Raw genomic sequence first — 26369 nt, forward strand, 5'->3', positions numbered from 1 at the left:
TTCACATTCCTTTGCAATTAAGGAGGGACTTGGAAAGAATTGCTTCTCTTTACTTGTGTGCTTATTTAAATCACTTAAAGGTTTTTGAAACTCCCTCAAAGGGAGCCTGGCTTTGAGTGTGTTCATTGGAGAAACGTTCTGCAAAGCATTTATTTCTTTTAGGGATCAAACAAATGTTCCTCAAAAATTATTGCAAATAAAAGCCTGAAAGGCCCTTCATCCATACCCTAAATAAATAAATTTGCTTTTCTTCATTCTATAAAGCCACCCATATAAATCTTATTAAATATGGAAAAAAGTGATAATGACAAAAGCAAAACAATCAGAGACTGACAGACCAATAAAGCTGTTGAGTATAATTACTGTGATGTTGTTTCTACTAATAGAAATCAGATAACATATGCATTACAAGGAAACATGGGCTCAGTAAATGTGTACAATTCCCCAATCAGATAATACTTTTACAGATGCAGAAATAATGGAATCTTCCACATGTATCTCTCAATGCCAGTCCTTTACAATGATTAATCTGCTCAACTCACAATGCAATATCAAGCTGAGCACCTGTAGTAGAATCCCAACATCTTGGTGTTGCAAAGGACCTCCTGCCCAGCGTTATATAGATAGACCTCCTGCCCCAGCATTACCCCATTCTAGATGGAGGTCATATAAACTCTGCCTGCATCCTACGGCTACCAACAGTTCATCATAATCAAAGTTGCTTTTTCTAGTGCTTGAAATTTTTAGAATTTTTTTTCTCACGCTGAGTTAGATCTGCCTCCTAGTAGCATCTCTCTATTGATCTTATTCTGTATCTTTAGAGCAAAAAAGAATTATTTTGCCTAAAATGCTTTAAGCACATTTGAGCCAGCCACTTTGCTATACACTGGTAATATAGCAGTGAACAAGACAAATGCTAACTTTTTCCTCAGTCTAATTCTCCTTCCCCATCATCAAATATTGAAAGACAGCATTCACATTCCCAAGTTTTCTCTGTATTAGTGTAAAAATTCAGTTTTCTCAACTCTTTCTTCCTTGGCATGACTTTCAGAACTTTTTAAAATCTGATTGCTTTCTTGTTTTTGTTTCTGTTTTTGTTTTGAGACATGGTCTTATTCTGTCACCCAGGCTGGAGTGCAATGGTGCAATTTTGACTCACTGTAACCTCTACTTCTTGGGATCAAGTAATCCTCCCACCTCAGCCTCCTGAGTAGTTGGGACTACAGGCATAAGCCACCATGCCCAGCTAAGTTGTCTTTAGTTTTTGTAGAAACAAAGTGTCACTATGTTGCCTAGGCTAGTCTTGAACTCCTGGGCTCAAACAATCCTCCTGCCTCGGACTCCCAAAGGACTGAGATTATAGCCACTGTACCTAACCTGAATACTTTCTGAGACATTTTGGTTTACCAGTAATAGTTGTAGAGTAAGCCACCCCAGTTGGACACAAGTCCTGAAATGCAGTTTTACCAACATAAAAAACTGTAGGATTGCAACTTCTCTGCACTTAAACCAGGTTTACTAATGCAACCTGGAATTTCACTTACTCTATAGATTTTTCATTCTCATTAAGTTGTTGGGCATGATGCTAATGTGGTTACTACAGTCCAGAAACCATAAGGGCCCTGAGTGGTAAAAAACTGTGGATATTTTCATGTCTTCCTCTGTCGGTCTATGAGGCCCCTGCTTCTTGCTCATATTTTTGTTACTTTTATCTTTGCTAATTATAGCTCTTGAGATTTGTTCCAGATTATCGGCCTATTAAAATATTTTCGAATGCTCATTCTGTAATCCAGTGTACTGACTATTTTCCCTGATGTTTAGCACCTAGAAAGTAACTAATATGTCTTGTAATTATTCTTCCAAGTCTTTTATATTAGCAAGAATGAGACTAAGGACCAACTCCTGTGGCAAACTAACTATTAAAGCTACTGTCTCAAATTGGTTTTTATTAATCAATTAATCTCTTTGGGAGATAATTATTCAAATAACTGCAAATCTGAGATGGAAACAGTAGATACAACATATACTAGCCGGGCGCGGTGGCTCAAGCCTGTAATCCCAGCACTTTGGGAGGCCGAGACGGGTGGATCACGAGGTCAGGAGATCGAGACCATCCTGGCTAACACGGTGAAACCCCGTCTCTATTAAGAAATACAAAAAAACTAGCCGGGCGAGGTGGCGGGCGCCTGTAGTCCCAGCTACTCGGGAGGCTGAGGCCGGAGAATGGCGTAAACCCGGGAGGCGGAGCTTGCAGTGAGCTGAGATCCGGCCACTGCACTCCAGCCTGGGTGACAGAGCGAGACTCCGTCTCAAAAAAAAAAAAAAAAAAAAAAACATATACTGAGTTTCCTCATACTGGAGGTCACGAGAAGCATTTTATATGTATTATCGCAATTAATCATCATGACTATTTTCACACAATGGCTATTGCAATGCACATATTTCACATAGGAAATATATTTAATAAGGAAATATGTCTCATACAAAGCAATTGAGGCTCAGGGAGGTCAGGTAATTTTCTTACTGTCCAAGATAGTAAGTGGCAGATCTGGAATGCGCACACATCTGTCCTACTCCAAAGCTCATATCCTTCATCAGAGAGAAACACAGTCTCCAAATACCATAACATCACTCAACCAAGAAAATGAGTCAATGAAAAACCTTTGAAATGTCTTCATGAACTCCAGATACACTGTGTCTCCAATATTCAGTCTAGTGAATTTTTAGCAAAAGGAAATGAGAACATACGGAATGATCTGTTCTTCCTGAATTCATGCTAGTTCTAAGAGATCTCTTCATTCCCTTCCAGAATTGGCGAACTGCACTTTGACAAACTAAACTATCATTTTCTTAGGGAAACAATAGTATGATTCCCCATATGTAGTTTCTAGTATCCACCTAGTATCACTTTTTTTTTTTTTTTTTTTCCCCAGACCGAGACTCACTCTGTCGCCCAGGCTGGAGTGCAATGGCATGATCTTGGCTCACTGCAACCTCCACCTCTTGAGTTTAAGCAACTGCCATGCTTCAGCCTCCCAAGTAGCTGGAATTGCAGGCGTGCATCACCTCACCTGGCTAATTTTTGTATTTTTAGCAGAGAAAGGGTTTCACCATGTTGGTCAAGCTAGTCTCCAACTCCTAACCTCAGGTGATTCGCCTGCCTCGGACTCCCACAGTGCTGAAATTGTAGGCATGAGCCACGGAGCCTGGCCTTAGTTCGCTCTTTCTGAAGAATGAAGTGTTTTCCAGCCTTTGTTATTGGACATTGGTTCCACTCTGCATACTTTATCAAAGATTACTAACCACAATTTCAAGATTATAACTGCAAATTCTTTTAGTACATTAAATGTTATTCTTGTAGACATATATCCTTGAATTTTTCAAAGTGCCTATTAAGTACTAGCTATTAAAATAATATTCTCTTCCCTCAAGCTATATCCACAGTCTGAATGTTTGTGTCCCTCCAGAATTCATATGTTGAAATCCAACTCTTAATGTGTTGGCATTAAGAAATGAGGCCTTTAGGAGGTGACAAGGTCAGGAGGACAGAGTCCTGGTGAGTGGGATTAGCACCCTTATAAAAGAAGCCTGAGGGCCAGGTGCGGTGGCTCATGCCTGTAATCCCAGCACTTTGGGAGACCAAGGCAGGCGGATCACCTAAGGCTGGGAGTTCGAGACCAGCCAGGCCAACATGGTGAAACCCTGTCTCTACTAAAAAGAAAAAATACAAAAAAATTAGCTGGGCATGGTGGCAAGCACATGTACTCCTAGTCACTCAGGGAGGCTGAGGAGCAGAATCGCTTCAACCCGGGAGGTGAAGGTTGCACTGAGCCGAGATCGCGCCACTGCACTCCAGCCTGGGTGACAGAGCAAGACTCCATCTGAAAAATAAATAAATAAATAAATAAATAAATAATGCCTGAGAGCTTGTTTGCCCCTTTTGCCTTTCCACCATGTGAGGACACATAGAAGTCACCCACCATCTATTGGAACAGGCCCTCACCAAACACTGAATCTCCTGGTTAACTAATCTTGGTCTTCCCAACCTCCAGAACTGTTAGCAATAAGATGGTGCTCTTTATAAATTACCCATTCTAAGGTATTCTTTTTGGCCATGCATAAAAACTTATTTTTATTGCAAACAAACAAAAGAAAAGGAAAGAAAGAGAGAAAATGGTCAGAAATACAACACATAAGATTAAGAATTTAAAAGCATCTTACATTCTGTCCTAATGGCAGCATAATTAATAGGAACGAATGGTCATCTTGCTTCCTGCCACAGCTGGGAGGTATTTTTTAATAGCAGCCTCTACAAACTAAGACACGATTTTCTTATCTTTCCTTTGCTTTCTTCTAAGATAGTATTCCTAAAAAAATTTCATGATTACCATTTATTAGAAGATTGGGACCAATTCTTTTAAACTCTCTCACAGAGGGTTCCAGAAAGACGAGGTTTGCTGCAACATGCTCAGAAAGAACACTTTCTTTTAAATTTTTTGACTGGTCCCGGTGACTCACAAGGCGGAGGAAGGATTGCTTGAGGCCAGGAGTTCAAGACCAACCTGCTCAACATAGCAAGACCCCTTTCCTACAAAGATAAAAATTAGCTAGGTGTGGTGGCATGCACCTATAGTCCCAGCTACTGGGGAGGCTGAGGTGGGAGGATTTATTGAGCCCAGGAGGGCGATGCTGCGGTGTTCATGTGATCATGCTACTGCACTCCAGCCTGGACAACAGGGTGAGACTCTGTCTCAAAAGAGCAATATTTAAAATAAAAAACTTAATTAATTACTACTTAATGCTTTTTTCAGTTTCATAAAGTCCACTCCTAAGGAAGAAGCTTGAATATCACCTAGTATATTCTCCTTTTTTTTTTTTTTGATGGAGTTTTGTTGTTATCCCCCAGGCTGGAGTACAATGGCGTGATCTTGGCTCACTGCAACCACCGCCTCCTGGATTCAAGTGATTCTCCTACCTCAGCTTTCCAAGTAGCTGGGATTACAGGCGTGCGCTACCATACCCAACTAATTTTGTACTTTCAGTGGAGACGGGGTTTCACCATGTTGGCCAAACTGTTCTCGAACTCCTGACCTCAGGTTAAACACCTGCCTCGGCCTCCCAGAGTGCTGGGATTACAGGCATGAGCTTCTGGCCGAATTCTCCTCATTTTATCAACGAGAAAACTGAGACCTGGAAAGGTCAGAAGACTTGCCCAAGGGAACATAACCAGTAAGTGAAAAACTCATCTGGTATCAAAGAAATAAAAAAGAGGCGTAAAATGAAGATCCTTCCCTATTTTTATCAGAATGCCAAATCATGAATTTTAAGAAGTAGTTCCAATATAATGCTAATTTCTCCCAAATGTCCCTTGTACTTATGAGACACTTCAGCTCTGATGCTATGCATTGTATGTGTTTATTCATGCTTTAAAGGTTATATTTCTGCTCTACATCTTTCGAAGTCTTTATTTGCAAATTTTTTTCCTCACAGATGTGTACTGGTCTACTGGTTGCATTTTGAAGCCAAATTGTTTAGTTTTCTCACCCTTCAAGGTTGCTCCTTCTTAAAGCAATAATATGGAAAACATCCACAATGATGAAAGTACCTGTCCTTCTGCATTAGTCATGGCAGAGGAGACACACACCTCTCACATTTTGTATGTGAAATACCCATTGGTGTTGAAAACAATTGTTGCATGGCTGTTTGCATCATTTACTTCAGCCCCTCATCTTCCATTCCTTAACCTCTTTATCTCCAAGGGATAGAAATTTCAAAACTATCCCCTTGGCCACTTCATACCCCCACAGTTAAACAGAAAAGCTTAAGGGGTTCAGGACATCTAAAATATATAATAAAACTATGATTGCTTCTCAAAAGTCCCAGAGAAAGGAGGAGTTTTCACAGTTACAGTTATTTTTATTCTCACAAGTGATTTCAACTCAGTATCTTTTACAAATTTACAAATGTACCATCAACTGAATATTATGATTAAAGTAAGAAATGCTATTTCCTTTTTAGTGCTTGCCTCAATCTCGATAATTATGAAGAGTCGATCCAAAGATAACCCCACCCACATTTCGTTTTTTAAAAACACTCCTGTGCACACATTAGTCCCTCGTATTTTGTTTCCTCATACCAAGTCACTGAAACCTATATGATATCAAAGCCCTATAAATCTGAAGGCAGGCGCTTAAATTGTAGTTTCAGACATTCAACAACATTTTGTTTCCAAATTGATGATAAAAACACATACCTAATCTTTCAAAAAAATAAAATCACTAGAAAGCTTCAAGACAGAAACATGGTAGGAAAATAAGGAGCCAGACTGCAACAATAAAAAATGGAGCTGCCATGTTTTATCATTTTTTAACTTATCAAGATCTGTTATATGGATGTCATGTCTTATCATTCAACTCAGTGGACAATAATGCTTCTGATGGGTAAAAGGTGGGCAATATCTGAGGATGCTGAAGTAAGACAGTTTTTCCTTCCTCTCTTCTTTCCTTTGCCTACTTACAAATCCAAGACTATAAAAAATAACCCTGGAAATACTCAATGATCCAAAAATACTGTCTTCTTAACTTCAGAAGGAAAGAAGGAAGACAGCATCATGAGACTGTGGGCAAAGTGTTGAGTATATAGAGTACACAGTCTGAAGACCTTCGTTGTGTTTCCCACCTCCACTTTCTAACCAGGAGCTTATTGCAAAGCCCTCGTTGTTAGAAGCCTCCACTTTCCTGACCCCCTCCTAAGTGTTTTGAGACAATGATAACAAGTTAAATTGTTTACGAAGCAATAGTACCACATGTATTTTTCCCCTGGTATTATTTTAATAAATTTTCACAATCATTTCCATTTTGTAGTTCAGTGCACTGAACCTCAGGCTATTATATAGCTTGCCCCACCACCTAGAATGAGAAAGTCCAGGGTGCGAACTTGACACAATAATTCTAATTCTTGACTTTTCTAACTTTATTATTTTTGTGTTTTGGGTAGATGGAAAGGGGACACCCAGGGAGATTGTGTAATAGAAAAAGAAAAGGTGGTACAGTGGGCATCTGCAAAGGAAGATAGCTCATGGAGTCTTAACCCATGGGTGCAAAGGTGAGGACTAGTGGAAGGAAGAAAATCAAATAAATTTAGATAATTCATAATTAGATTTTTAGAAGAAAGATGAAAGAAGACATGAAAGTGCTCCTAGTTGACCTTGATTTAATAATGATATTTTTCTGTTACATTTTTAAAAAAACAGTCCTAAACCTACTTCGAAAATCACCAGCAGAGGGCTTCATGCTGGGTGCATTTGCTTTTTATTATACTCCGACACTTACTGAATACTATTCCCTCTATTTGAGGCTGAAAAAAGAGGGTATGAATAAAATATCTTTGCTGTTTTAAACTGAAATAAATATAAATGAAAGAGGAAAGCACGAGTGTTAACTATCTGGGATGTCTCCAGCGCCGTTCCACCTAGGCGAGCATGTGCGTATCCTGAAAAAGAAATACGGACATAAAGCAAGATAAAATAACGAGGAAAATGCATATTCTACTCATTTAATTTCCTTCAAATCCAGAGTTTGTTTTGCCTTTGTGTTTCCATTTACTGAGTTCTTGCGGGAATCTTTTCCCTACGTCAAGTGATTGGGTGATAACTCGAAAGGCAATAGAAAGTAAAAGCAACAGAGGTAGGTTCAAGTTAGGAAAAATTTTCTCCGTAGTGGCTGAGCTTTTATTGTTCGTTTGGCGTTTGAACTTTTTAGACGCTGGAACGATCGTTTTTAAAATTAGTAAATATCATAAGAAGTGAACTTTAACAATGTTCCTCTCGAGAAATCACAGGTTTTCAAGAACGGAAAGAAACCTTTGCCGAAAAAGAAATCAAGGGGCCTTGCAGGGTTTGCGTCTACAAAATTCCGACAGAGGGCGCTGTTGCCCGTTCAATGACTGAACGCTCCGTGGGAACGGTTTACCTTGCAATGTAATGTCTAGAATTTTTCGAATAACGCCCACGTTAAAAAATTAACTAGGATTTTAATTATGATTATGTATTTTGAAGGCTATTCTCTATATGTGTATATTTTTAGGTTTATACCTTATTATTAATAAAACCAGATTTCTTATTTTTCAGGTTTCCTAAATAACTTAAATTTTAACCGAATATCTCAAGATTATTTCCACTTTAAAAAATACCTAATACTAGCATAAAATAAAATTACATATGAAAAGTTTGAAATTATTCATATATAAGGCTATAAAATAGTTATACTAACACAATACATTATATATATTTTAATTTATATATAAAATTATCTCTTGCAGGTTTTGTTTTGTTAAATCTCAGAGTTTATTTATTTTAGACTAGGCAATAATATACCAAAAAGATATTAAAAGCTGTTAAAAGCATTTAGAGAAAAAAAAGTAAGATTTTTCCAAATGCATTTTATTTGGGTTGTAATGATCTTCAGGTAATAACAATGATAGAATTATTGATTTGAAAGGGAGAAAACAATTATTTCCATTAATGAAATGTCTTGTGTCTGGAGAATCTGGATTTCCAAGTCTATAATATTTATCTTTCAGAGTATTGATCTCCCACTGATTTTAGTTCTAGAAGTCAGGGGGTGTGGAACCCGTTTCTAGTCTCAACACACAATAATATCAGGAAGAATCCCTTCCCATCTCCTAACTAGCTCCGAGAGCAAAGAAGAATATCTTTGCTGATGCTCCTAGTGAAAAATCTGTATAGATTGTGTATGATTTAAGGTTAACATTTAAAGGGGAAGAAAGGAATGGAGAAAGGAAGGAAGGAAAAGGAAAATGAAGGAAAGAAAAAAGGAACACAAAAAGGAGGGAGGAAGAGGAGAAACAGAAAGACAAAACATAAAAAAATTCAACCGGAAATAAAGGATTTATTTCTGAAGTTCCTTCTGAAGCACCTTCTTTGTGTTCTTTTCCTTTGACTTATCTTTAAAAATTAAATTAAAAATCTGCAGAATTGTTTATTCTGCACTTCGTGAAGCTTCTCCTTGGTTTTGATGGAATCGACGTCCAACACGGTTGTCCGGAGCCCTCTACTCAAAGAGCGTCCATCTCTGTTCGCGCAGAGCTGCACACAGCAGTCCTGAATTTAAAGACAATCATCCTTTGCAGATTCACTCTCACCACGCTTAATAACTTCCACCCCAAATTGCCCCATCCCTCCTCGGTCCCTCCTGGCATTTCTCTTCTGTCCCAGGGGCAGAGATCCTCTTCTGGGCGTCTGTTCCCTGCTGTGAGGAGCTTTCTGAACCCTGAAAGGGAGTAGAAAAACAGAGGGGAAGGGGAAGGGGGGAACAGATGAGTATTCATTTCATTACAAAATTCAGAATCCCTGAGCCTTAAAAGGTGCCCATTTTCGAAGTCTGGTTAATATTGTTCTTGTTGCTGATGATGTTTTCTTTTTAAAAAAACTATATGAATCACCTTAGTAAGAAAAATTATACAAAAAAAAAAAAACAACAAAAACTCCACATGCCTGAAAATATTTTTCACTATCTCTTTGAAGACATTCTGCTTAAACCTTTTCAAAGATTCGGGTGGCCATTTCTTGACTCTCCATGATTAAAACCACTTACAAGTCATACACAACAGATGCAAATATAAAATGTCCTTTGCCTCTGCAAAGAAGGCTCAGAATTAACCTTTTGTGTATGTGTGCATATGTTGCCTCTAACATCTGAAAAAAACTTGATAAAATGGAGACTCCAGCCAAGAGGAATGGTGCATGGAATCCCTTGAAAATGCACACAAACAACACCTAAAATAACAAGCAGGACAAACTGAGGTGTATTTAAGTTTCCAAAGGTTTTAGGCAAAACGACCAGAAAATATTAGAAATGGTCACCAATGGTGGCTAGCTTTTTTGTTCTACGGTGACAGAGATAAAGTTAAAAAAAAAAAAAAAAAAAAAAAAAAGTTGTGTAGCCATCAACACAGAGAGATAGTCCTTCAAATCCCCCATATCCAGTCTTTCAAAATACTCTCCTCCGGAACATACATGAATAGGAAGGAGCTTTTGTGTTTTAAAATCTTGGTAATGGTCCCCCTTTAAAATCTACATAGAAAATAGGGGACTGATGGCCCCTAGTTTCTCATTATGAATTGCAAAGACTTCAGTTAGTGGCTACAATGATTTGTCATTTTCGATATAGAGGTTTTAAAATGTATATATTATATTAATCACCCTGAACAACTCTCTGTTAAATGCACATTTGGAGTCTGCAGACTGTGTGACCCAGAGGTGCTTATATAACTATATGTGGGTGTCTGGGTGTAAATACGGGTTTATGATTTTTATAATATATATGTCTGTGGGTTGCAGCTAACTCCTGTGTGTGCAATAATGTTTTTTCTCTTTGCTGAGGCTTACTTGTCCAGCCTATTGTTTGAGACAACAGATATAAGTTGCGATGGGAGAGGAGCGTCGGATTTGGTGTGTATCCCCCATTTCCAATTATAGATGGATCATTACAGACAGCGGAGTCCTGAGAAGCCAGACATCTGCTCCTCACATGAATGCACTCACCTCCTAGAGACCAGGCTGCCATCATGCTCTGGAAGCTCGTGGAGAATGTCAAGTACGAAGATATCTATGAGGTGAGTCGACATCCCCAGATGCATCTTAGAGCTTTGCAGATAGAGAATTTGAGCTTCTTGATACCCCAACTGATATGTATTTTAAAGCTATTTACTCGTAGGTTTCCGGTCGGTTTTCTCATCTTTCTTTAACTTTTAGAAAAGCTGGCTAGGGGAAGCTTCGCTGTTCTGAAAAGGGACTTTAAGGTTGAAATCTGACAACTTTAATTTAGGAATTTTTTTATTTATTTTATTTTTCTTTCTCTTTTCTTCGCCTCCCCCCACGCCACCCCACCCTTTTGAGCTCTGATGGGGAATGTGGTGCTACTGAATGTGGGCATGCTGTCAGAGAAAATCGAGATTCTGATAAAGGCAGGGACTTTTCTCGTTTTAAGTGTGGAAGAGAATTGGGTTTTCAAGCCTCATTTGTAACAGACTCGGGCTTTTAATTTTTATTTTCAATAAAATTTCTGAAATTGATAACAAATGGTTCCAAGTAGAGGACAGAGAATTAGCGGGAAAGAGGTAGATAGACGGATGGAGATATGGATGGATAGAGCAAAATCGAAGGAGTCGTAGCAGTTTATTATTTTCTATTTTCTTGTGTTTTGCTTCCTTGAGGGTCAGTGCGTCCAAACAGAGAACGCAGCCGCCCCCTGTTTGGGCATCTTTCACAGAAATTTCTGCCCACGTTCAATGTGCACGGGTCTCTAGCGCTGAGTCTCGCTCAACTCTTCCGCGACAGGAGAAGTTGCGCCCAGCCCGGAGAACGCCAGCCGCCTCCGAGGCCGGGGCTGCGCTCGCCAATGCCCTTTTCTGGCTCGGGCGAGGGCTGAAGCGGAGGCCGGGCGGCTCCGCTACTCGAGGGCCAGGCGGGCTAGGCGCGGGGCGCGCGGCTGGCCGGGCTGGGGACCGGGAAGCCCGCGGAGCCTCGCTCTTGAGCGGAATGGCCTGGGACAGCCCTATGTGGTTGCCAGGGTAAGGGAGGAAGCGAAGGCTTTGCGGAGACGTCGAGGGAGGAAATAAAAACTTTAGAAAGGCGAAAGGAAAGGCGAAGCGGAGTTAGAAAAGGGGGGAAGTCGAGACGGGCGAAGCGGGCCATGGAGATTGCTAAGAGGAAAAGTTGGAGAGAAAAGGGAGGAAGACAAGCACACTCCCGGGTGGCGGGCGTGGGCCACTTGGTCGGACGAAAGGTGGAGGGACGCAGAGGCTCCCCAAAGAGCCGAGAAAGACACGCGACTCCTCCGGATCGGGACAGCTCCTGAAAGCCCAGCGGGGAGCCGCCTCGAAGATCCTAAGAGTGGGCGACTCATAGGAGCGGCCGGCAAGCTCCTGCGGGACTCGGGCTCCGACGAGCGCCCACAGGCAGCGCCCGGCGCCCACACCTACTGCCCTCCCTGAATCCTAAAGTTGGGGTGTATGTATGGAGGTGTGTAGGAGAGAGGAGGAGGAGAGGAGAAGAGAGGAGAGGGAGAAAAGCAAGAGAGAGCGCGAGAGCGCAGAGTAGAGAGATTCGTCTTGTTGCTGAATGATGCTTGGGGTTTTCCTTTCCTCTTTGTGGTTGTGTATCGACTGTAACCAAGAGCCGCGCCTACGCGCCTGGTGGGGATTGTTTCGGTTCGGCCTCCTTTTCTTTCCTTAACAGGCGGGATAATGGTAGAGTCGAAGGCGCTAGAACTGTCCTAAAGAATATTGGCACCCAAAGTGGGCATGACATTAGCAGCCATGGGGCCATGGTGAAAACAGCTCAAGGTATATGTATGTAGAGGCATTTCAGTGGGTTCTAAAAAGTAACCAGGGTAACGCTCGTTCTTTACAGAAAGTAAAGTAGCTAAATGGCAAAGGAGGGAGGGAGAGAAGAAAGGAGGGAGGGAGAGAGGAAGAGGGAGGGGTGGAGTGGAAGGGAGGGAAGAGAGAAGAGAAAAGGGGGGAGGGAGACAGAGAGGAGAGAGAGAGAGAAAGAAACAGGGAGAGAGGGAACATTACAGGTAGTCCTGTCTGCCTAAATTTTCTGCTCAAAAAACAGAATCCGCAGCTTGGTGGAAGGAGCCTATTTAAGTCTGGACTAAGGTTGAACTTTAACAGAAATGGCAGTCAGGCCAGTTGAACGGGTTCCTGAAACATCCAAAAAGGTTTTCTGTTGCCTCTGGCTTTGCCTGGAAAGGATAAGTTTAGTGTATTTGAAGATTGATGGCTTATGTTTTAAATTGAGGTAAAAATCGCAAACTATGTGAGCACTGAACAGGAAAAGGCAGCACAAGGAATGAAAAACCTACATCTCGCGTCTGTCCTTTAACGAATGAGCATAATCTTCCACATTTAGCAAAAGTCTGCAAAAGTCACTGTAAATAACCAGGCCCACCAATTTTCTTTTCTCTCGCCTCCAAATGATGAAGCAATCCTTTTTATTTTGTTTTTGTAATCCGCACACAAAGCGCCCAGGGCAATCAATTCCTCCGATTAGTAAAGTCTCTCTCCAGGTAGGAGGACACCTCCATTCCATACAACCTCCCGGCACTGTTCTCCCTCACTGCCTTGTCCAAAGGAGCAGGGGCTGCTTTACTCGTGTCCCCGGCACAGTTAATTGAAGTTCTGCCTCTTTTCTGCTAAACTTTTTCCCCAGTCTGCCTTTGCCAGCCCCCTCGTCTGATTACATCTAGTAATTCTCCACTGAATGAACGTCATTTACAATAGTAGGGGAGCTCTGCGCTCGCTGCTGCTTCACGCTCCATTTGTCCTCCATTCTCCCTTTAAAGTACTCGTGTAATATTAATAGTCATGAATATCAATTATTATGAGGCGGTGTAGGCAAGCGGAGGGAGGAAGGGGCGCCCGAGCAGTCTGAGCCCAGCTTCGGGTGGAAGAGGACTGCATCTGGAGCCCCGAAGAACGACAGAAGAAAAGAGGCCAAAAAGACAGCAAAGAGACAGATGAATAGTTCTGTCTGTGTGTGATAGGCATCGCCAATCTTGTTGGGGTGGGGGGGGGAGTGAAATTTTTTTTTTTTTTTTTTTTGATGGCTTGTCCTGGAAACACATCAAGCTCAGCTCCTGTGTCCAGCTCGCTTCTCTGCTGGACTCCTTGATTTTTTTAAAATCATTGTTTGATTTTGAGCAGTAACCAGGCTTTTTTTTCCAGATGTTAGTCCACACCTATTCATCCATGGTGAGTTTGGATTCACGTGTTACCAGAATTGCATGCTCCCTCCTCTCACTGTCTCTCTGTCTCTGCGTCTCTGTGTGTGTGTGTCTCACACTCTCTGTCTCTCTCTGTCTTCCTTTGAGCGCCTTTGGCTTGGTAATTTAGCACCATAATTGGACGAGGCTGCAGCTGCTTCTCTCTGCATTGTGTGTTCTCCGTCTGAGCTCCATGAGTCAGCTGGGAGGGGAGAGGTCAAAAAGAAAAACTTTTTACTTGCCATTGCAGTTTGGAAATTTAGGTGACTATTTCTGCAAAAAGAACCATGGGGAGTTCCACAGAAGAGAGGGAGAAACAAAGTCCACCCCCCCGTATACACACCTCCCCCTTCTTCTTTCACTTAGTTCACACTCCAGATAGGACCAGGAATAAGTTGTCTGGGCTTTTATTTCCCCCCACCCCAACTTTAGGTCCTTCATTTTCACACCCTGAGTATAACAGCATTAGATATAGAAAAACAGCCTTAGAAATAACTCCTGTGAACCACAACTCAACTTAATTCAACATGGGCTTAGGATATGATTTCGAATGAGATCCATTTCAATGAAATACTATTTAAGTTCTTTAATTTCTCCTGGGGAGGGAGGAGTGACGGGGAACTCGGACCAGGCTGATTCCTTGGAGCTCGCGGAATGATCGGGTTGTGTGGAAAGCGCCTCTTGATCAGCCAGCTGCATTTCCAGCGAAGGCAGAAGTTGGTTTTTAATCAGGTGGAGTAGCACAGCAAATACTATGAAGTTTTATTTGTTGTGATTTGGACCTCTGGAAGAGTTAGAAAAAAGTAATTAAAAACACCCAGAGGAGCAAGCACCTTATGTAAGACTCCTACAATTTTAGTTAAGGCATTTAGAATCTCCCTCCATACAAACTGTTCCTGTACCCCTGCCTTTTGCCTGCTTTGCACTCCCCAAAAGGCGGCTAAAATGTTAAAGTGGGTGATTCCTTTCCCATTTTCTCCCCAAGCCTCGGGTTTGAAATTGCTGAAATCATGTGGCCCTCTGAGTCAACTTGGGGGGGTCTAAGTTTCAGATCCTTGCTTCCCTTGTCCCGGGAAGAGCGTACAAAAGCCGGGCTCTTCCATTTGTCACTTGTATTTTTTTTTTCTTCCTCTCTGTCACTCTCTGTCTCTCTCTGCCTCTGTCTCTTTCTCTTTCTCTGTCTCCTTCTCTCGCTCTCTGTCCCTTCCTCTCTCCGCTCCCAGGACCGGCACGATGGTGTCCCGAGCCACAGCTCGCGGCTCTCCCAGCTGGGCTCGGTGTCCCAGGGACCCTACTCGAGCGCCCCGCCGCTGTCCCACACCCCGTCGTCGGACTTCCAGCCGCCCTACTTTCCACCCCCCTACCAGCCGCTCCCCTACCACCAGAGCCAGGACCCCTACTCCCACGTCAACGACCCCTACTCCCTGAACCCCCTGCACCAGCCCCAGCAGCATCCCTGGGGGCAACGACAGCGGCAAGAAGTGGGTTCGGAAGCCGGATCTCTCCTGCCCCAGCCTCGGGCCGCCTTGCCCCAGCTCTCGGGCCTTGACCCCCGGAGGGACTACCACTCGGTCCGCCGGCCGGACGTGCTGCTGCATTCGGCGCACCACGGCCTGGACGCGGGCATGGGTGACAGCCTCTCGCTGCACGGCCTCGGCCATCCCGGCATGGAAGACGTCCAGGTAACCACAAACAAACAAACAAACAAGACCACGAATAAGGAATGCTTCAGCAGGGGGGAGGGCAGGAGAGGGCAGCTCTGTCTCTTTTTGGGGAGTTTGTTCCCATGTTTAGAACAGGACTAGACAGTGATATAGAACTGTTTATGTATGTCTGTATGTATGGCTCTATAGTGGCGATTTCCAGAGGTCTAATTATGATAATCCAAACCACGAGAAATTAAATCTTGAAGAAGAGAAATATGTATTTGTTTTGGTACCTTAAGATTATTAGAATAAAGGCGAATGCTTTTGTCCTGCCTCAGCTACCATCTCCTGCATATTCTCTAGTGCTTTGTGGAAGCAAGTTGGTACCCCTTCTTTACCAACACACACACCCCATAGTGGGGCTGTCCTGCTGACTTGACAGGTGAAGACCTGGCTGCCTAGAGGCTAGAGCTTCAGCCTGAAGGTCGAGGGGCCTCTGTAAGCTCCAGAGGTTGCTGCTGGATGTGCAAAGATTTTGCTAAGCATGACAATGAGCTATGATCATCTAAGCCAGGTTTTGCCTTGGATGTCTCATAAGCCACAGAGCTTTTTTTCCAAGATAGAGTTGCAGTCGTCATCTGAGAAATAGAACATATGTGAAGGAGAAACTCAGAAAGCCATACTTTGGGAGTACATGACGGTAGATACCATTTTGGAAATTCTTTTCACTTTTTGGTTCATTAAGTGACTGTAGTGTAATATTCTCCACCTCCCTCTCCTGGCCTCCGCCTATATTAACACTCTTCTCTCCCCACTGCCATCATCCCAGTTGAGAGGCATCACGTGTTTATTTCTTAAAACAAAAGGCTCAAAACACTCCCCCTACCCACCCACTATCCCATCTGCAGTCTACACAATGGAGCCTGATTTGGTTGAGAATACTTGGTTAAACTAAACAAAGAAACATCAAAGAAATTATTCCTAAAAATTGTTTGGGTGATTCTGAGCAGGTCTGCTTTTTCACCCTAAGTTAAATAGTCTGCAGAAAAGATAAGTATAGTTTACAGGTATGTAATTGACACTTCAGTTTCATTGTCCTAGTTGTATTTATTATGCATCCTTTGACATACCTCTGAAGTAAAGGAAAATAAAATGGGAAAGAGAAAAGGGTGCATGAGTGATTCTTCTGTACCTTGCTGAAAAAAAAAAAGTTTTAAACAGTTAAAATGTGGTGACAGCATCAAATGCTGTCTGTGTGGTCTGTGATTGTTTATTATTTTAAAAGAAATTCAGTTATTTATTTTTTTAGAAAAGATGAAATTACCTGATTTGTGGCTGGATTTACCGATAGTAATAAGAGTAATGATGGTTTTGTTGATTTAACTGAGCTTGACTGTCCCTGTCTAGAGATACTGCTCATTTCAGAATATCATATGAGAAAGGAAATATTTAATAGTTTTTTTTTTTTAATGCATGGGGTAATATGTGTCTCGGGGGGAAAAGTTTTTAAATTAACCTTTCTGAGCATGGTTCAAAGTGCTGGATAATGAAAGTAGATCAACTCATCACCATTACTGTTGGTGATGCTAATGCCGGTCCTGTCACCACCACCCTGCAGGCTGAGTGACTCTAGCGAAGAACTCAGGAATTTTTCCCCCAAAACAAGGAGCAGATTTCTTTAGTTAAATGTTTTTAAAGAAATAATTGAGTGAGTTTATTGTGTTTGGTGAAATGCAAAGTCTGAGAGAGAAACAGGGCCAGATCCGTATTTGGGAGAATAGTCTTGTCAAAGCATCGGAAAGGATTTAGAGTGTTTGTGTGAACAGAGTACCTCAGGGCCAAGTTGTTGCTGTTGGGAATACAGACCACAGAGGTGGAGAGCTGAAAGGAGAAAAGCAGCAGGCAGCAGACCAGGGGCACTTGCAGGCTCCCCACTCACCCCACCCCACCCTGTTCCTCCCCTGCTTAAACACATCCCATCACCTGCCGGGAGGTCCTCAGGATCTTCTTGGGACGACCCCTGTAGTGCAAGGGACACACCCTGTTCCTGTCCCTAGAGGGAAACAGCAAAGACAGGGACGCTCTGTGTCTCCCCAGTGATGACAGACCTCCTGAGGCCAGGGTGAAGTTGACTGATGCAGGGCAGGTGACAAAGACCAGGGGTTATGTTTCCATGACCAGAGCCTCGAATCCAGAGGCTTCCACTCATCTGCTTAATACAGAAGGATCCCTTTCTGAGTTAGGGATCTGGGGTACGGGGGCTAAAGTTACACAAGCAGGTCGGGATTTCAACACTCCCTGCAGCTATAGAATGGGTAGCTGTGCTGGTCCAGTCTTTAAAAAGACCAGAGAGTGCCTAGGCCTGGATCTTAAAGTCACTTGTTCTGATCTCAAGGACCTCGTGCGTGTTCCAGATCCCCCTGAGCCAGGGAGCAGGCAGACCCTGAGGGTGCTGCCCTGCCTATGGGTTGAGGGTTTTGTTGTGTGACCCAGATGCACACACTCAGGGCCACAGCCCCCACCATGAGAGAAGAGAAGGAGGAGAGCTAATTAACCAAATGCTTCTAATATTTTTTTAAATGAAACTATAAAACCTTGTCAATTTCTATTTCAATTTACTCACAGGGGCTATTAAACTAGCAAATCGCTGTTTGGGTTCTGGGTATGCTACATTTCACCCATTGTGCATGCGCGCGTGTGCGTGTGTGTGTGTGTGTGTGTGTGGTGTTGGGGAGGGGGCTACAAGTGTTAAAAACTCAGGAAAACACCTACAGAGAGAGAGACAGACGGAGTGAAGTGACACCTAGTTTGGGATTTGTTTAGTTGCCATGTACACCTCTTTTCTTCTTCCCACCTTTGCTCTCTTACCTCCCATTACCTCTAGCACCCAAGAATATGAGCATATAAGGATGTTAAGTCAACTCCCCCCCAAACACATACACACACTCAAACACACCCGAGTGTCTTAAAGCAACCCCTGGTATCACTTTTAACTAAAGAAGTCTAGTAATTACGAGTCTGAGTTGTTTTTCTGCGCTTCCGCATGCAGTCCTAATTAAATCTTTACGATCCTCCCTGTGACGATTAAGCGCCAGCATGCTGCGTGAATATCCTGTACAAAAACCCAGCAGGCGGCCGTAATTAGATAGAAAATCAGACAAGAGCCTTCTCATTAACTACCACAACTACCCCACGTCGCTGATGAGGCGTTTATACATATTTACGTACAAGAGTGAGGGTAAGGTGTGGGGGTTCCCGGGTCCAGGTCAGTGTAAGTCAGGGTCTGGCTGCTCACGGCACAGGAGAATATTTCTGTCGTGCCTGGAAACATTGTCACTGTATACACATGATCATAGAAAGGTGTGAATCGTGTGTGTTTGTGTGTGGCAGGGTCCCCTGAGGATTTATGAACAACTTACATGAAATATTTTTAAAACACCTTTTTACTATTTCTTAAGATGTGCATGGCATGTTGCAGCAAGGAAAACAGTTCCTATAGAGAATAACAATTTTGCTCACCTTTCTGAGAACAAAAGAGTGACTATTAAAAATGAAAAGAAACAAATCAACATGCCCCCTCTACGATGAGATCATCTCATTTCTAAAGTGCTGCTTGTTTGGGGTAGACAGTCTTTTTCTTGTGATGAACTCACTCTCTGAGGATGCAGCATGAGTGGGTGTGAGTGCTGTGAAAACACCTCCTCACTCTCAAGCCCTTTGCTTTTTACTTCTCTATAAAGTGGGTAACAATTTGGTCCCAACTTAGGTTTTGAAGGATCAAGAAAGTAGTTGTAGATTTTAGAAAGACCTAGTATTTATTTTCTTGGTGGGAGAGAAAGGGAACTCACTGCTTTTGGACGCCCTGGGATGCACAGCCAGAACTGTTTATGTGTATTCTGACAGTAAGAAACTTGCTCCAACAGCTATTTCCTCTCAGAAGTGCTACCAGTGCTCAGAGTTAAAACTTTCCTTCTCTGGAATGAAACTGTGGCACGGAAGATGAACATTCCTTGCAATTACCTAGGCACTGACTGGGAGGATCTAGACCTTTGTGTGTGTCTGCTTGTCTGTAGTTACTGCCTTCATAGCAGGTGTGCTCCTTGCTGGGAAGCAGCATCAGCAGGGCTGGGAGGAAGGGTAAATTGTGAAGGTTCCTCCAAGAGATTGTCATTGTGTAGCAAGAAGCTCATAGTCTACAGGAACGTGTATGGACTGTAATGGGTGTGCAGTCCTAGAGGCTTGCAAACATGTTCCTATGTGTTGCTGTTTGCATTCCATTCCAAATTGCTCAGACTTTAATTAAAATCCCATAATGTAAACTATTATGTATTTGTAAAATGGCTCTGGGGTTAAGATGCACTGGGATAGAATGGAAAACACAAATTGCTCTTACTAATACTGGTGAAAATCTGTCAGCTGTTGCCAAATTTTTACGATTCATAAGAGCAAATAATATAAAGGTTTATCTGTCTAATATATATGTTTTATATAATAACTAAACCAATGTTGCATCCCAGATGTCTCTCAAAGTTTTCTTTCTCCACTTCTTCCATTGGAAAAATTTATAATTTGAGTAAATTTCATTTCTATGTCGATTTGGAGGTAATAATAATAATAAAACAGCCCTTTGTGAATTAATATAAATGGAAATAACAGAAGTTCCAGTTTGGAATAACATGATTTATGTGTACAATTCTTTAATATCCAGTCAATTTGAATAGTGATGTTTTTATATTCACAGTCAGTTGAAGATGCCAATAACAGCGGCATGAATCTATTGGACCAGTCTGTCATTAAAAAAGGTATGGATTATTCCCCCCAAAAGTAAGCAAAGTTTTCTCGTGCATTAATGTCTTTATGATGAGTTTTCACTTTGGGGGAATTCATTATTTGACAAGACATAAATGTTCACAATCATAGGACAATGGCTGTCAGACTAAGGGAAAGGGCATGTTGGGAAGACGGAAGTTGGGCAAGGGAGAATGAAAACCTCAGACACAAACTCAGATGAGTGAGACAGACTGTTGCAATTTTTCTTATGGCATATTTGATAGCCATTCTCGATACATCTTAAATAATTGAGCTATTATCATGTGTGGAATTGGCTGGTAAACACTGGTTTCAAGAAGGTGCTACAATTATTTCAATGATAACTGGAGTTTGCTGAGTTAAATCCTACGTTATTGAGACAGCTCTTTCTTCGTTTTGTATTTGATTTTTTGGTGGTAATTTTGTTTCCAGTTCTCTATGTTTTATATGTTGTTTTTTATTTGTTTATTTTTTCATTGTGCCAAATGTGTTGCTAAATATGCGCATCCTGAGAAGCTGAGACAGCCTATGCACATTTCTAAATCTTCCTACATATGCATTCATGATTTAGTGTGACTGTGGAATCACCCCATACTGTTAAAGGGCATGTGATATTAACAAATGTTTGCAGTCTCTTGTACAGCTGTAAGCAAAATAATTAACTAATTAAACTAATTAAATGTAATTACAATAACTCATTTTGGGCGTATTGCAGCTGCTTAATTTTTTTCTCCTCTTCTCTGACAGTCACTGAGAGAATTTCTGGCGATTAGTGTAGCTGCTGAAAGGCCTGAATGTCACTCACATGCCACACATTTAGGAGCTTAAATGTGTAAACAGGGCAATCTTTAATTATCACAGGAACTGGCATTTGAAGATACAATTTTAATACTGTAACCCGTTCTTATGGATGCTGGAGAAATTCTGTCCCTATATTTAGTGTCAACAATCCCCAGCTTTCAATCATTTATGATTCACTTGAGCCACTTGACATTCAACAAAAACAATTAAAAGGAAAAATGCTTTGGGAAGTAATTCATCCAGACTCAAATGGGATACTAGGAGGGTTGTGGAATAAGGATTCCAAACAGGGTGAGGTATTCTAAATTGTCTTCTTTTACAAAGGCAGGAAGAGTAGCTTTGAAAGGTAGGTGGGGGAAGCTGTACTAAAGATGCCATTGGGCCTTGGAATGAATATCCCGAAGTATAGTAAGGTTTGGGGCAAAACTATTTATTTTAATGGTTGCTTCAAACATCTCTCTCTCTGTCTTTAAATAATATTGTTTTGGCTTTTAATGCCAGCTTTTGGGTTTGCTAGGATACCTAGGCTCGGTGCTTAAATTCGCAACTGTGCTGACAGCTCACTTTTCCCATTTTCTCTTGGGTCTCTTCTTTCTGTTAATTGCTGGTTGATTAGGGTGGGGTCGGGGAGGAGCTTCTCCATTGGCTTTTTTCGGTTTGTTTTAGTTCCTCCTCCCTTTTCATGGAAAGCTAGAACCACTTAGCTCAGTGTTCTGTATCCTAGCAACATCATTTGGGCTGGTAGGGGAACATGCCCAGCAGATGACCAATCAGAAATGTTATTCATAGCCGGTCCAATAAAAATATTTGTAACTTAGCTTGCCTAGCAAAACAGAGCTGGAGATATTCTTAGATGTGGGATGCTTTGGTTTCAGAGCTTGTATATGTTTGTCAGTGAAATGTGAATATCGATGTGCAAGGTTGTCTCCAGGAATAAGAAAAGGAGAATGACGACTAAAGTTGATGGTTCTGTTTTTGGAAACACTAGAGTACATTTTATGTCCTCCCAAATGTGCAGATTTTTAAAAAATGTGCAGCTTAAAATATTTAAGTAGCATCCCAGTTACTTTAATTGATTTGGGGGTGTGGTATGAATATGATGAAATGGTGGGTCAATTCCATTATTTAATATTTGACATATTTGCTTTATTACATTAAGAAAAGATCCTAACGTCATTTTTTTCTTCAGAGAGCCATAGGCAAAACAAGAATACAAGGTTGATTTACTTTTCTAACTCACTATAAGCCACTTAAAGTTGTGGTGGGTTCATTGGCCCCTTCCCTGCACCCTAGGCTCCCGTCTTTGCTCATCATCTCCCCAATTATGAGAGATGTTTCCAAGAGATTAATTCTGTAAAAGAGGTGAGAAAGTCTTGTGAACTAAACATTCCACATTTCAGCACCTGGAAGAAGGCATAGTTTCTTAATATATTTTCTAATGGGCTTTTAGGCAGATAAAAAAAATGCTACCTCATTAATAAAATATTGGCAAGTGGTCTAGGTTTGGGGGTCTCTGACCCTGTGTTTATGAAGCTGGAAGACTTAGGCATAAATGATACATGTTTCTATCTCTATATCTCTTTCTCCAATTATGGCAAGGCCCCTTCTAAAATTTAACCAGTCTAATTTTTCACCTGTGTTTATATCACCCCATAGATTATGGGCTCCCTCTCTTGTTATGTTTGCTATCTGGGCTTAGCTGACATTTCTGAAGTAATTTAGTTAAGAGGAAATGAGTTGTTCCCAGTAGAGAGAGCAAACGAGTGGAGTGAAGGTAGCCAGCGTGATAAATGGCTCTTTCATTTGAAGATCTCCAGAGCTCGTTTACGGCTAATTTTCTGTATTGGCCCCCTTTGAGCTATTAATGCAATCGGCAGGGACCGTGGCCCCTCTCCTCTTAGCTGCCCCATTAGAGCTCCCATTAAGCTGCCTAGTCTCAACTCCATGGCAGAAGTGGGCGGGGGGTGGGGGTGGGGGTGGGGGGGAGAGTAATGAAAGGTGCTTTTTAAACTCTCCTAATCTAAACCGGCAGAGGGTGGTTAATACGATTTGAAGGGGGCTGGTCAATGAGCAATCAATAAAGTAATAATGAGAAGGATTCGGTACATTAACAGTCTAAAAATCCAACGAGACATTAAAAAATCATTCTTAACTCTCAGTTCCATTAAGATTAGAAATCTGGGGGGAGGAAGAGGGTGTACCCAGCTAATAAAAATCATCACTGCCACCATCATATTGCTTAACTCAGAAAAAGGCTCACCTAAACTTTAAGAAAAAAGTTTTTGGTGCAATCAGAGGCCACTGTGCAATCTGTTTAACACCTTAGACAGCAGAAAATATGCTGGGATTTCTTGGAAAGGCTAGCGTGGCTGGAATCCAAGGTTCAAATGTTGTGACTGTGGGGCATTTTCATTGGTCTTAGGGATATCCTGTTTGGTTAGTTTCAGTTCAACCTCCATTCTCTTCCACTTTTTTTCCCGTTAGTTCTGGCCCCTTCCCCACATAAACACTTTGATTGGTGTGGATTTTCTTTCATGGGAAGTAAAGAAATTGCCAAATTTCTGTTACAATTGATTCTGTTGGGATTCTTCTGACCTAGAAGGTAAAATGCTCTGAGAGTCTGTCAGAGTTTCTGAATGGTATGAGTTTCCTCTCAAAAGGAAAAAGTTCACATTTCCAGGGTGGACTTGGATCCCAATAGCTATTTATCAACTAGAGACCCTGAGAAACACTGCAGCCACTCTTTCAAAGTCAGGCAGATTAGACATTCTTCTTCAACACTCCAAGTGCTGAAACTGAGAGAGACAATAAATGACTTTCTCATGGTCCTATACACCATGTAAGTGATGAGACCCAACTCAGTTTCCAGCCTCTTAGCCTTTTAGACTCTGTCCCTACAAGATGCCAATACTGGATGTTTGAGTTTTTTAATATCCCTGCTTTATTTGTGGAAATTATTTTTCTTTCCACAATTCCAGTCCGCACACTTACACACACGCTATAGCTGTGGAATAAAATTTTATGCTCAGGTACATGAGAAAGTGTTCAAATGTGAGGAAAGGGTGCTCTGCTGGAGAGAAAGGGTGCTAACTTTCAGGGGCCACTTTGAATCAATGCTAAGCCTCCTGGTTGTTTCCAGCATCATTTACATCTTTAGGTCAAGAGTGCCTTTCGGAGGGACTTACCCCATGAATCTATAAGATAGGGCCATTTCTTCCCTTCTCCTCACCAGCAGATCCAATCAAACAGAAAAGTCTCAAAACTATAATTTCACGCTTAAGTTTAAAGAGTAGAGAATAAAAGCTAGCCTATTAACATTTTAGCTCTTCTAAAGAGCTATAGTCCACTAATGAATAAAATTTTCTCTAATCATTTTTCTTTCCTCTCTCTTAACTAAAACTCCAACCATGTTAATGAAATATTGATCTGCTTTTAGCCATTTTTTACTTCTCCCCAACATAATGCAGCAAAAAATGGGGGGAAATGAGTTTTGTGGGTGTTACATCCAGAACTTGGCCTTGACACCCAACTGGGAACTGAAGAGGGAAAAAATACTTTTAATATATGCACAGAAAATTGTAAACATGTAAAGAACTGAAAGCTTCATGCTGAGTTTCGCCATGCCCCATTTCCTTACTATTTCCTGCTGTCGCTTTAAACCTATCTCAGTCATCTCTGGGTTCCATGAGCAGGAACAGTGTGCTCATAATTACTAACAAATCAACCAGGCCCTGTTGAGCGCTGGGTTTATTGATAAACTGGAAGAAAGCAGAAGGGAAAAGACAAAGAAAATAAAATATGGGGTTAATCAGGTGAGCTAAGCAGGTGTGAAAGTGGAAGGGAAAGTAGTTGATGATGGAGTTATGGACCTAAAGGAAAGCTGGGACAAGAAATGTGTCAGATCTAGTCTAGGGGACCAATACTAAGGAGAGAGATTTAGAACATGAGGATAGGAGGCTAGGAACACAATTGTGATACTTAAATTAGAAAATGGAAATATAGTCCAAAGCACATCTTCTGACATTGTCCATGCTTTGGCTGCAGGGAGCAAAAAAAAAAAAAAAAAAAAAAAAAAAAAAAAAACCCTTCCCAGAGAGGGCAGTGCACTAACAGAAGCTGATTGGATTGGGGATATGCAGGTGATAATGTATATGCAGAAAGGTATTCAACCCATGGCAGGGAGCAATATACATTCCCCAAAGGAAATAGCTCTTGTCAGGTGAATCAGGCAATTAACAATAGTGAAATTACAGGGTGGTTTATAACATTTCTTTAAAAGGCCCAGCTTTTCCAGAGGTTTAGCTTCTGGGATGGGGAGAAGCAGGTAAGAGTCCAATCCTCAGTGGGTATTTGGTTATCCACTGTAGGAAGCAGGAACTGAATTTAGTACTTTCAGCTTAGTGGAGTTGGTTGTTGTTATTTAAAAAAATATTCTAAATAGTATTTAGAGATAAATATGGTGCTGAGTATCGAGGTGAGATTTTTATATAATTTATTTCTATAATTCACACCATGTTAAAATTACAAAGGGTCATCTATATTTTGGAAAATGAACTTTTCCAAGTTTTCATAATGCTAATTCCCATGATTGTCAATTATTTGTTTATAATGCCTTCACTATGAGTCTGAATTATGGAAATCAGCACTGTTGTGAAGAATAAGACAGATGCCCCCACCAATCACCTATTAAGTGACTTTAAGTTCACATTTTACTCAAATTTGATTACCATTCACACTTCAACTTTTCATTGATTCATTCTTAAATGGGAAGCAGATTCACTGATGAGAAAATGAAGGAAATCAAAAAGAAGAAACACCTCTTTATATCCCCTGTCCCCACCCCATGACAGTGCAGAATATTTACTCTGTTGCCAACATCATTCATCCATCTGGGACAAGGTCTTGGGCTCTGTGGACAGATCTATAGATCCTAAAATGCGTACCAGGGAAGGCTTTAGTCTCCTCATCCACTCCTGTAATAAAGCTTTTTTCCACAAGGTATTTATAAAGGATCTAATGAAATTCATAGTAAATAAAAGATTTGGGACCAACCTGGCTTTTAGGAGTCTCTAAACAACTATGGAGGTTTGTATACTGGAATCTGTGGTAGAGAGAATAAACGGTTAGAGAAATACTCAGTATTGGTTAGTCTGTTCCATAGAAGGGAGGTTATGCATCTTGTTTGATATATAGGGTCCTAGGCTCCAGATGATAGAAACAGCATATCTTTCCCCCACACAATTACAGAGTGAGATAGACTTTATTAAATAGGTAGTGTTGGAAACCTCTTTTTTTCCACACTAGATGCATGTTTCCATAGATT

At 41.4% G+C, this 26369-nt stretch overlaps 1 protein-coding gene across 3 annotated transcripts in view; it reads left to right on the forward strand.

The window, feature by feature from the left end:
• Positions 1 to 10327: 10327 nt before the first annotated feature.
• Positions 10328 to 26369, forward strand: part of TFAP2B (transcription factor AP-2 beta) — a 28892-nt gene continuing 12850 nt past the window's right edge. Inside the window, exons 1-4 of one of the 3 annotated variants that reach the window (XM_025383007.1) lie at positions 10457 to 10635; positions 13753 to 13779; positions 15014 to 15472; positions 20178 to 20238. In XM_025383007.1, the coding sequence (XP_025238792.1) occupies positions 10555 to 10635; positions 13753 to 13779; positions 15014 to 15472; positions 20178 to 20238 (628 nt within the window). In that variant the 5' untranslated portion in view covers positions 10457 to 10554. Of the gene's footprint in view, positions 10636 to 13752; positions 13780 to 14655; positions 15473 to 20177; positions 20239 to 26369 lie in introns of those variants that run through there. The other 2 variants (XM_025383008.1, XM_025383006.1) reach the window with 2 other exon arrangements.

Source organism: Theropithecus gelada, chromosome 4 (assembly GCF_003255815.1).
Source record: "Theropithecus gelada isolate Dixy chromosome 4, Tgel_1.0, whole genome shotgun sequence".
In the NCBI taxonomy this organism is placed as follows: domain Eukaryota; kingdom Metazoa; phylum Chordata; class Mammalia; order Primates; family Cercopithecidae; genus Theropithecus; species Theropithecus gelada.